Genomic DNA, 12,719 nt, shown 5'->3' with positions numbered 1-12,719 from the left:
GAGCCGAATCCCCGCATCCGATTTGTCTGATGAATACCCCCAAACATGGAGGTCCCGAATGCATGGAAATATTGATTGCGCCCTAACAAATGATTAAAAAAAGATACTGTTAACTGGAATATGTTGTGCCTTTACACATATGTTGGATTATGTAATTGGTTTGTCATGACAAATAAATAAAATATCGCATCCGCCGGCTGTCTCTGGCTTGCTCCAGCGGACACCAGAGCTCAGCTCTGGCTCTGACTACATGCAGTCACTGAGTGTTGTGTTGCTGTAGCCAGCGGGTAAATCGCGATTTTTTTTATTTGTTTGTCATGACAAACCAATTACATAATCCAACATATGTGTAAAGGCACAACATATTCCAGTTAACGGTATATTTTTTTAATGATTTGTTACGGCGTAGTCGTTCTATATGAATTGAAAATGGGGGACCCTGATGTAAACAAGACAAACGTCTTTCTCAGGTCTGCATCCCCTTAACAATTGTGTGTATTGAGCCGTACTGTATTGTACCCATTCTGCAATCTGTTAAATAAAGTTCTCATTCATTCAGTCAATACTTCCATGCGTATAAATTGAGGAAGCGAGCGCGTCCGCTCGCTCTGCCGACTGCCGCGCGTGGCAGCGGCAGAGCGGTGGGCGGGTCACGTGGGGGTCGCGGCCAATCAGAGGAACCCGGAAACCGAATTCCGTTGCGGAAGCGATACACGCCGCCCGGCCTTCCCCGGGCCACGTACCCCCTCCGACCCCAACCGCGGGCCAAAGGTTGCAGCCGAAAGCCGCAGTGGGGATCCGGACACCAGTCGGGACAGAATCCTAGGTAGACTCGTTTGGGACTAGTTTTCGGACTCACCTGGGCTTCCGACGACTCGGTTGAACCAAAAGTCGCAGTAAGGGGATCCAGACACTGGTCGGGTCAGGGTCCTGGGACTAAGTGTTTTCGGACTCGCCCGGTATTCCGGGCCGGGTACCCCCTATGACCCCGACCGCGGCCCGAAGGTCGCAGCCGTGAGCCGCAGTGGGGATCCGGACACCAGTCGGGACAGGGTCCTAGTACTAGGTTTCGCGAGACTTCAAGTCTATATTTAAGGAGAGGCACCAACGTGACTTTTTTTTATACTCATACCTTGACCTTTGACCCCCCCTCCCATTTGGTGTTGGATGTTATTTTTAGCACAAACCACACTACTGACATTTTGGATTAGATGTTATTTTAGACGTTTCTGGGTATTTTAGATGTTTCTGTTCAAATAAAATCTTATGTCCAAAAAATTCATGCAGTTACATTGTCCAATTACCTATATTTATTACTTTTTGGGTGGGGGCGCGAGCGCTGGGATTTTTGGCTGGTGAAAATGCTGAGTGGCTAGTGACTTTGGAAAACCACTAGCCACAGTGGCTGGTGAGCCAAAAAGTTAATGTCAAGCCCTGCATACATACATACTGTACATACAGATATATACCAATATTCATACCAGGGTTCGAAATTAACGCGGGCTTGGGGCAAAATGCCCGTGAAAATGGACAAAATGCCCTCGAAAATCAGATAAGGGGGGCACAAAATGCCCCAGACAGTTGACTAATTATATATATATATTCTGTTGAAGTCCGACATATTTAAATATCTCCGGTCATAATGTCCTGTGAGAATGATTCCCTCGCGACCTGTGTTTTGCTGATGAGAATGGCGGTGCGGCAGCTTGGTGCTGGATTAGCGAGAGGCGTGCAGCTGCGGAGCCGCAGAGCTCACAGTTGTGCCCGCACAGTGCAGTACTCCAATTCAGCCATTGGCAATTCAGCCATTGGGTGGGTGGCGCTGCTGAGCGGTCCCCAGACCGGACCTGATAGCGCTGCTGGCTCTGCAGTTGCATACTATTGGGATGAGTTTATCGCTTCGTTGGGAGGCGGAGGTTGTCGTTGGTTTCAGCAATCACGCAGCGTTGGACCCCGCGATAATGTTGCCGTCTCCCTCTGCCAAATTTCTCAGTTCTTCGCTTGATATAATTAATACAAATGTCCAATATAACGGAATTCGTTAGCTCATAAAAATGTGATTATAACAGACTGCTGTTAATGTCGGGCCGACTGCCCACAGATACCCATTTGATTTCAAGTCAGGAGCAGCACGGAGGGATTTATTTATTTGGAATATATTAATGACTGTATATACGCAAAAGTAAAAAGTATAAAAATATTATAAATCAGGGGCGCCCCAGTGGCGAACCACATAGCGCGCTCAGCCGCGACACGGCCGACCCGGGTTCGACTTCCGAACCCGTCATTATTTGCCGAATGTCTTCCCCCCACTCTGTCTCCCATTCCTCCTCTTTATTGCTACTGGACTGCCCAGTAGCAATAAATCGATAAAACGCCAAAAAATACATCTTTAAAAAAAAAATATTATAAATCTACATGCCTTGAGGATGTCATTCTTTATATAGCCTGCCTATCAATTGTTTTTAAGCTCAATAAACTGACCGGAATTTCTCACATTTGTCCGGGAGATTGAAATCTTCCAGGACACGGAGACCGGCCCCAGTATTTTCTAACGGAAACCCTGATGGAGACATTAACATTACGTTTTGTTTAATTTATGTGAATAGTTTATTTACAAGTGAACCAAACTTCTCCTCCATTGCAAACACTGCAACGCTCCCAGCTGTGACACAATGTCACCCGTGCGCACTGACAGCTATGCATTCTCGGCTTCCCTCATGTTAAGGGGGGCCGGGGGGGACAAAAAGCCCCAGACAGTTTACTAATGATATATATATATATGGAGACATTATTAATGTCATTAACATTACGTTATCAAACATATACAAATTTATATTACTATTTATTTAACTGACGAGTGAAAGACATGATTTATTAAATCTGTAGTATAAAAATGAATATTACTATTTATTTAACTGACGAGTGAAAGACATGATTTATTAAATCTGTTTTGATCAGACGCCGATGTCAACGTCACTCTCCCCACCCTCTCACATTAGCAGGTGAGCAGCTCACCAGCATTTGATGGTAATTTGAAGACAGACAAGATGGAGCGTTTTTTATCAAATTATAAAAACACGAAGGAAAAAGAGTCTGAGAAGCAGATTCCCCAGGTCCTCAAATAAAAAAATGTAAAGCGGAGTACGATGGAGTCGTGGGGATTAGACTGGGTAGGGGTTGAGGAGGATGCTACCGGTCAACATATCATTTATTGCAAAGCTTGTCGTGAGACTCCGGCTGCAAACACGGCTAGTGTTCGAGGAGCTTGTGTGAATCTTTTTGTCCGCGGGACGAAGACTGTCAAAAAATGTGGATGTAAGGATGTTTATAACCGTTTATCATAAAAATTCAGTGCCCCCGAAATACAAAAAAAAATCCCCCGAAAATCAATTAAGAGGGGCAAAAAAAGCCCTTGAAAAAAATGTCTAACCCTGATTCATACTATCTACAGATCACTTCCTCTTGCGTTCAGTGCCCCTGTGTTCGGTCTTGGTCTTGCGTCCCCAGCAGGCCCTCTCCTGTCTCTGCCTCGCTGACCTCCTCTTCCCGCTCTGGACCCGTCTCCTCTGGCCTGCCTCGCTGACCTCCTCTTCCCACTCTGGACCCCGTCTCCTCCGGCATCCCTGCTTCCTGGCTCCAAATGAGTAGGTTGACCCCTGTGATCGAACAGCAAGAGGCTTTAGCAAAGATTAACAACACGGTCCATTTCACTCTCTCTCTCTCGTAGACATTATTCAAATGTGTATTAATCACAATCTAGGCTGGGCCCTAATCACATTATTTCTCCGAAATAAAAAAGGTGAAACTGTGTTGAGTCAGGTATTCGCAAACCAATCACTACAGCACATGTCCATTGGGTCAGCAAACCAAACCAATCACTACAGCACATGTCCATTGGGTCAGCAAACCAAACCAATCACTACAGCGCATGTTCATTGGGTCAGCAAACCAAACCAATCACTACAGCGCATGTCCATTGGGTCAGCAAACCAAACCAATCACTACAGCACATGTCCATTGGGTCAGCAAACCAAACCAATCACTACAGCGCATGTTCATTGGGTCAGCAAACCAAACCAATCACTACAGCGCATGTCCATTGGGTCAGCAAACCAAACCAATCACTACAGCACATGTCCATTGGGTCAAATTAAAACTAAATATCCAGCTTGCCAAATATTTTGATAACTCACCCATTCCAGATGCCAACACATCGCCCAGTGGGTTGAATTTGTTGACCTGAAAATACATTTGTGTCCAGGGATTAAAAACATGTTTCCATATCTTAGGTTTAGGTTAGGTTTACTTTATTTGATCAAGGGGGACAGCGTACATTAATAAAACATTTTACAAATGTAAATGCCCCAATTTTAGCCAAAAGGCTTATTTCGATTGGCAGTCCCCCTGCCAGAAGGTACAGGCTAAAATCCTGTGTGAAAAAGGGTTAGCAATAAAAACAGAATCAAATCAAGATAAATAACATTAGAATAAAAACACAACAAAAGCACAGACATACGATAGGGATACAGGTCACAATACAGTCATGGACACAAGGACAGAGCACATCATGACATATTAAAAGACCCAGACAAACGCACCATATCCACACACACACGCACACACCTCAGTGTTGACAATGCTGGTTTTCAATGAGCCATTCCCTAACCCTGCACTTGAATGAATGAATGATATGGACACTCTAATTGTTTGAGGTATTGAGTTCCATTGGTGGGATGCTCTATATGAAAAGACGGCCTGGCCAAATATATATATATTTTTTAAAGGGATTGTACAGTCCCCCCTTGCCGCACCTCTAGTGTTCCTGGTTGAGGCAGACTTGAGGTTGATGAAACCGGACAAAGGAGTCTTGAAGGTATTTATACAGTGTATGAAATGTACTCACAGGTATAATTCCAGGGGCATTTGGATCTTGCAGCTGACACACAAGCTCTTCAGAGTTGGAATCAAATATGTCAATGGTCCTCAGGTCATTGGGGCAAACCCTACTAGGGTAACGGCCAGCCACTATCAGATCATACACCGGGTGCCAGGTAGCCTATGGACAAGTGGATATTACACAATGTAACCCATTTGAGTTATGGCCTGGTAGAACACAGCTCCATCTGCAAAAGAATGACATCCATTCTGTGTGTAGAAACATCACTGACCTTGATGGGTGTGAGGTGCTGAAATTGCCTGTGTGGGTGTTTTATGATTTGCTGTAGCTTCGACCAATCAGGGGAGGAGTAGATACGAATCTGGTCACACTGATCTGTGGTAAGCAGCTTTGAGCAGTCTGATGGGTTGAAGTAAGCTGTGTGGAGAAGGTAACGGCATCATTAATTAAAGGTGCTGTAAGTGGTATAAGTCGTCTACATGTTAAAATAATAGCTCTACATTCTGATATGGAGTGTTTGGTCAGTAACATGAGTCTCCCAGTCCATCCACTCTGCAGTAAACAGAAAATAAATGTTCTGGTATAAGCAAATAATGTGCTTGAAACAAGTAAAACAATCTACCAGTGCAGTGGTATATTAATGTGAAAATCCTAATCTTCATAAGATTTCCTTTACCAGTCAGCACATGGTCGTATTCTATCTGTTTGAGAGTTTTCTGAAACCCCTGTCTTTTTCCAAAACACAGCCCAAAGCAGACATGTGGCTGCAAAAGAAACAACTCTATGTTTCGTAAAGACAGTCACCAGAGTAGACAGGTGTGTCGTGATACATTTCATGGAGGAAGCTCTTCTCGTCTTTGATGTTCCTAAGGTCCCACAGTCTGACAGTGTTGTCAAAAGATGCTGTCGCCAGCAGCCAGTCACAGCGAGCGTTGAATTCCACATGGGTTACTTTGTGTCTGTGCACCTTCTCGTCAAAGATCTACAATATAAAAAAGAGAAACACGTTAACCATTTCACTACAAAGGGTTAAAGGAACACGCTAACATTATGGGAAATATGCTTACCGTCTTCTCCAGAGTCAGAAGAGTGAAGAAGATCAATACCAATTTCCTCTGTGTGTTCAGTAGAAAGCTGTCCGGTTGCGAGATAGCCTAGCACAGCAATTAATGGAGGCGGATACGGACTCTGGAGAAGACGATAAGTGCATTTCCCAAAAAAAGATAAATCAACCTATCCACCAAGTTTGAGTCAAATCAGATATGACATGTGCAAATTATCTAGGCTCTGTTCTCTCTCTCTCTCTCTCTCTCTCTCTCTCTCTCTCTCTCTCTCTCTCTCACACACACCATAATTAGACAGATACAATTCCAGTCGTCTTTTTGTTACTGCAATCATTACGCATTGCTTATATTGTCATCGTCAACAACAGGGTTCCCACGCTCACCTTGAAAAATTTTTCCATGCTACCTCCTGATTTTCCAGGTACCATATTAAGTGATGATCTATAGGCCCCTGAAGCTTTCCGGCCCCATCCGCGCCCCCCTCCCCTCACACACAACCCCCTAGGACACCTGACTACTTACTTGATTTAAAAGATGTGCCAGTCAAGTCTACATTGTAAATGCTTAGAGATGATGTCTTATTGATAATATCAATGCATGAAATAATGCAACAGGCTGTAGATGAACACAATTTATTGAACTGGAACTTTGAAACACATGAGCACTGGGATTGATTATGTTCTCTCTTCCACTCCTCTCCCATCTCATCCTGTCCTCTTCTCTCCACACCTCCCCTCTTGTGTCTGCTCCTGTCTTCTCAACTACTCTCCACTCTTCTCCCCTTTCCTCTGTCATCCTCTACTCTCTTCTCCTCTTCTTCCTCTTTCATCTTCACCCCTCTTCTCTTCCTCCTCCCTCTTTCCTTTATTATTAGTCTTATTAGATTATGAGTCTTACATAGAAGGGGTAGTATGCCTACTCTTCTTTTGTAAATCAAACTAATGAACCTAAAAGGGAAAACATAAGGCTGGTTCCCCTGTGGTTCCTCAGTACAGCAACCCCACTAGTAAGCTTAGCTTAACAGTATAGATGTATAGAATCAGTCTAGGCATGATCAATGATTTTTCAAACATGTCTACTCTCACCCCAAATGTTCCTATTTAGTAGTATAATCGTTTTTAAGAAGAAAAAAACGAAAAATCACAAAATAGCTAAAAGTAGATATAAGATTGAATGTTACAAAATGTATCAAGACTAGACTATTCATGTCAACTAGTATAGAAGTAATGTCACAGCCTAATGTGAAAATGTATTGGTAGTTAGCTAGCAATGCAAGCTAGCCAACACTAGCTAGTAGCTAGTTAGTTAGCAAACTGAATGTTGGCTAGCAAGATTGCACTCAAGTTGCTAGCTAGTTAGCAAGATTGCACTGCTTACTAACTAATGTTGATAAACCCAGGTTTACCACACAGTTAAAACAGCTACAGTACTTACATTTGAGGATAAACTTGCATAAGAAGTTTCACTGTAGATGTCAAGGCTCCCGTGTTGGCTGGGAAATGCATGCATTTGACCCTTCTATTGAGATCACGAGTAACGTTATTATTCCTGAAGTCCACCAATCCGAAACTATACTTTTAAAGTCCATATCACCAAGTTGCCTGCATCAAATTCCAACATACCATATAGGATGCCAAGAACATGCTCTACAACATTTAATATTTCCCCCATCCTTTTTCCTGCGTTTTTCTCCCATCCCAATGTTAGTCGTTATGCCAATTCCCAATCCCCTTCCTGGTCGCTGCGCACCTACCCCCCACAGTCGGTCTGGGAGAGTGGAGGCTATCACATGCTTCCTCCGACACATGTGTAGCCAATCAACCGCTTCTTTTCACCTGGCAGCGCGGACTCTCACTGGGAGAGCGTAACGTGTGGAAGGATCACACTACCCCCCTTAGATCCTTTCCTCACTGAGCAGGCGCCCCGACCGAACTGTAGGAGTCACTGTTTACAACGACCAGGACCCACCGGCTTTCCCACCCTCTAATACAGCCAATTGTATTAGTGTGAACGGCCAGCCAAGCCGGAAGCAACGCAGAGAGCTGGGCTCGATACCAGTATCTCCTGCGTTGGTTGCGAGCGCCTTGCCCACTGCGCCACCCTTCACATGTAAAGGGTTTTTATAAACTCATCTTAATTTTGTGCTCAATAGTTTCATTTTATTACTATTTTACACATCATCCAATACAATTTTCCAGGACAACTGTTTCTATTTCCATGTAAGTGTTCACTTTTGCTCAGTTTCCATGACTTTTCCATACTGGAAAATGAAAAAATGTATTCCATGTTTTCCAGGTACCGTGGGAACCCTGAACAAGCCATTTCAGATGTATATGAAAATATGACTTTTGGAGTGAATCCATACCTACCGTACACTATTTTACTCTGTCTATTCTATAAATTGCCATAGAATCAAACTATAATAAAAGAGGCCTATTAAGATGTTAGATCCTAATATGAAAAACTATGAGTTAATGCTCTATTTCACTGCTATCCATTTTATGCTTGTTTTATAGGGGTGTACCGACTCGACCTCACAACGATTAGATTCGATTACGATTCTTCAGGCAACGATTCAATGAATCATGAAATCTCTTAATTTGACCACGATACGATTAAATTCATTTTCTATCAGTTAATTCCTCAAAATTGGAATACACAAATGTGGCTGGGGGCACTGATTCACTCAGCATGAATGGACTATAGGTCAATAAAAATATACAAAACCAATTGCTTTTAGCTTGTCAATCAGAATGGAGTGATTGACAGTGTCGAAGGCCTTTTGTAGGTCCAGCATGACCATGCCGCAGTATTTGCCCGCGTCCACCTCTTGTTTGATGTGGTCGTTCAAATAGAGAATGATGTGGTCGTTCAAATAGAGAAGGCATGTGTCAGTGGAGTGGGATGTTCTGAAGCCAGATTGGAATTCGTAGATTCGATTTTTTTCCGCAAGGTACTTTTCGACCTGTTCGTATACTCTTTTTTTCCATGACTTTCGAGATGGAGGTAAGAATAGAAACAGGGCGGTAGTTGCCTGGGTCTAATTTGCTGCCCTTTTTTGCAGGGGTGTTACTCTTGCAATTTTTAAGTTTTTGGGTACGTGTCCCTGTTTTATGGAGAGGTTTATTATGCGTGTGATGACTGGGGTGATGACGGCTGCTGAGTGAGGAATTTGGAGGGGATATTGTCATGGCCAGTGGCCTTGTTAGGTTGGAGGGCGCTCAGTTTCTTGAGTACCTCAGCTGTTGTTACCATTTCTACTTTGCGGACCCCTAGGTTATTGTAGTAGGCTATGATGTGTTCTACCCCAAAATGCCCTGAGTGATGAGAGGATAGTTTGTTTACCAGTGTTGTGGCTATGTTTGTGAAGAAAATGTTTAAAGGGGAACTCCAACATTTTGGGAAATTAGCTTATTTAACATCTTCCCTGGAGTTAGACAAGAAGATACATACCTTTTTTGTCTCTGTGCGTGCATTTAGCTTTGGGAATAGACGCTCCGTTAGCATAGCTTAGCTTCATCACTGGAAGTGAGGCAGATCCGTAGCCTTACAGTGCCTTACAGTGTATTGCAAGGTCTGACATTGACCAAACTTGATATGCATGACCTTGGTGGGCTCTAGGTCAACTCCTGAAAAGGGGGTCAATGTCAGACTTTGCAATCAAAAGTTAGGGGGCTAATAACCCTTGCCATAATTTCAGTGCGCCCCCTAACTTTTGATTGCAAGGTCTGACATTGACCCCCTTTTCAGGAGTTGACCTAGAGCCCACCAAGGTCATGCATATCAAATTTGGTCAATGTCAGACCTTACAATACACTGTAAGGCACTGTAAGGCTACGGATCTGCCTCACTTCCAGTGATGAAGCTAAGCTATGCTAACGGCGCGTCTATTCCCAAAGCTAAATGCACGCACAGAGACAAAAAAGGTATGCATCTTCTTGTCTAACTCCAGGGAAGATGTTAAATAAGCTAATTTCCCAAAGTGTTGGAGTTCCCCTTTAAGTAATTGGCTACATCCAGCTTGTCTGTGATGAGCGTGTTGTCCGTCTTTATGTTTATGTTTGAAAATCTGGTTTTAAGTGTTTTACTGCAGCCTAGTTGATTGAGTAATTTCCAAAGTTCACATGGTTTATTGTTTTCCTCAGTTTTGTCATGGATTGTCTGATGAAATTCTTTTTTGCAGTTTTGATTCTTTCCAGTTCGAGTTCAGTCACGTGGGCTTGGAGTTCACTGCTCGAGCTTTTGGTAAGCTTTGACTGACTTTTACGGAACTCACGAGCATTTTTTTGTCTCTGGTTTTCATAGCGGTCAATATTTCGGAGTGCTAGGGGTGGGAATCGCAAGACCTCACGATACTTGCGTCACAATAGTATCTAAATATACTAAATATATCGCGATACGCTGAGTATTGCGAATATATATATATTTTTTTGATCAAATTTTATTTATTACCTTTTTTCAACTGCAAAGTAAAACTTGTTTTATCTAATAAAATAAAGTTCAGTCTGTTCATCTCACTTCAATAATTTTTATTGCAGAACATGGTATTTTCTCAAGCAGACAGATGTAAACACTGTAATCTGTGTTGCATGTACCTGACAAACTGAACGGTTTGTATTACAGTCATATTCCAACTTAACTGAATGCACATGTGTGTGTGGACTACTGTACTATTACACGTATTGAAATGAACAATGCAACTTCCTTACGACTAATTAAATATCGATACATGGCATCCCTGTATCGATACAGTATCGCCACGCAAAGTGATACTACTACGTATCGATTTCCCCCCCCACCCCTAGCATCCACGCCTCAGCACAATATTTTACCCTGGTGGTTCTTAGGGGGCCATGTCGTTTAGTATTGTTGAAAATTTGGTTTTGAAACCAAGCCATGTTTCTTCAACCAGTGTACCATTGAGCTCATTTGACCAGTCCAGGCTCTCCAGTTAAATTTTTTTTTTTTTTTTTTAAGCATTTTTTACAGCTTTATTGGTCACGCAGGACCGACAGAGGAGAGGGCGAACGGGAGGAGAGGCGGGGGAGACATGCGACAAATAACGACGGGAGCTGGGATCGAACCCGGGTCGGCCGCGTAGGTGCGCGAGGCACTATGGTATGCGCCACGAGGGCGCCCCCAGTTCAATGTTAAAGGCCTCGCTAGAGTAGGTTTTGAGGTCTCTAGATGTGACTGTTTTGTGATAGCCGGCCTTTTGTTTTAGCTTTTTGTGGGTACAGAATATCATATAATGATCACTTAACGGTTAACCCCTTTATTGGAGATCTTGGACTTGTCAAGAGGTCAGGATGAGGTCAATGGTAGTCTGAGTTTATTCACATATACGTGTGGGTTGGGTGATCAGCTGGCTGAGGCCGTGCAAATCACAAAACCTATTGAAGGATTTGAAGACGGTGCATCTTTTTGTTGCATATCCGTGTTCCAATCCCCAATAAGAATCTTTTCTGCATCCTCAGCTCCAGCTAAGCACACATCCAGCGTATCATAAAAGCCATTTTGATCTGGCGGTCTGTAAATTGTGCTGAATAGAACAGATTTAGCCCCTTCAAATAGAATTTCCACCCATACAGTTTCAATTGCCTCATGATATAGGTCAGTACGGTTAATGAATTTGGTGTCCTTATGAATGTACATGCAGACACTACCTCCATACTTGTTTCTATCATTTCGGACTATTGAATAATTCTCCAACTCTATTTTAGGGTCTGCTACTGATGAATCAAGTTTAGTTTCAGAGAAACATAGTATGTTTACCTTACCGCTAATAAACAGTTGTCTTATTTCAGCCAGCTTATGTCTTAGGCTGTTTACGTTCAGATGAAAAATATGTAGTCCGTTTTTACTTGATGTATTGTCGATGTCGTCGAGTTCAAGGTAGCTCTCTTCTGTTTTTCGGTCTGTGGTGAGGGGGCTCTGTGTTGTCCGGGGGGGAGTGGGGGATCCTTTGATGCGTCTCTACATTTCGTAGCCGCATTTCTGCAGACCCCTCTCTGATTGGCCGAGCAGAGCGCGCATGCGCATGAGCCGCGACAAGCTCATCTAGCCAGGAGTCAAAACTCTGTTAAGCTCCAGAGAGAGAGGCTGAAAACCCACAGTTCTTGCCCGACGGATGGGAGCCGAATCCCGGATCCGAGTTTTCTGATGAATAGCCCCAAAACATGGAGGTCGCGAACGCAATTTATACGCATGGAAGTATTGATTACGCCATAACGAATCATTAAAAAAATATACCGTTAACTGGAATATGTTGTGTGTGCCTTTACACATATGTTGGATAGGCTTATGTAATTGGTTTGTCATTAAAAACCAATAATAATCGCTCGCCGGCTTCGCTGACCAGAGCTCTCTCAGATTCAAAGTTTTAATTGCAGCCTGGAACATACATGTTTCGGAACTAATGTGTAACTAGACAGTTACAATATAACATTTATATTAATTAACCCAGTTAATGCCTTAAGAGAAAGAGTCTGGTGGTCAATTGCTACGGAAATGTTGTGTCTTACTAATAATAACTAATTCCTTGGTCAATAGAAGTCTGATACTTTCTGAATATGATTTGGGAACATCAAATGGGCAGGCCGCGAAATAACATAACGTTACAATGTACAGTTTCTGACAGCTGGCTGTGTTGTGAAATGTGCATAATGTTATGAATAAACCGCGAAGTCACACGAAATAACGTTATACGCAATTGATATGATAACATTACATCCGCCTTTTACTGCGTGACGAGC

At 43.1% G+C, this 12,719-nt stretch overlaps 1 protein-coding gene across 1 annotated transcript in view; it reads right to left on the bottom strand.

Annotated features, from left to right (window-relative positions):
* Window positions 1-414: 414 nt before the first annotated feature.
* ddb2 (damage-specific DNA binding protein 2) overlaps window positions 415-12,719 on the bottom strand; it is a 55,991-nt gene continuing 43,686 nt past the window's right edge. The window contains exons 7-11 of the mRNA XM_084334907.1: window positions 5,705-5,882; window positions 5,172-5,317; window positions 4,907-5,059; window positions 4,197-4,242; window positions 415-3,659 (exon numbers count right to left, since the gene is read on the bottom strand). Coding sequence (XP_084191033.1) covers window positions 3,472-3,659; window positions 4,197-4,242; window positions 4,907-5,059; window positions 5,172-5,317; window positions 5,705-5,882 — 711 coding nt within the window. The 3' untranslated portion in view covers window positions 415-3,471. The remainder of the gene's footprint in view (window positions 3,660-4,196; window positions 4,243-4,906; window positions 5,060-5,171; window positions 5,318-5,704; window positions 5,883-12,719) is intronic.

Source organism: Notolepis coatsorum (genome assembly GCF_963971535.1).
Source record: "Notolepis coatsorum genome assembly, chromosome: 18".
Classification (NCBI taxonomy): domain Eukaryota; kingdom Metazoa; phylum Chordata; class Actinopteri; order Aulopiformes; family Paralepididae; genus Notolepis; species Notolepis coatsorum.
This window is presented reverse-complemented; position numbering and strand designations above follow the sequence as displayed.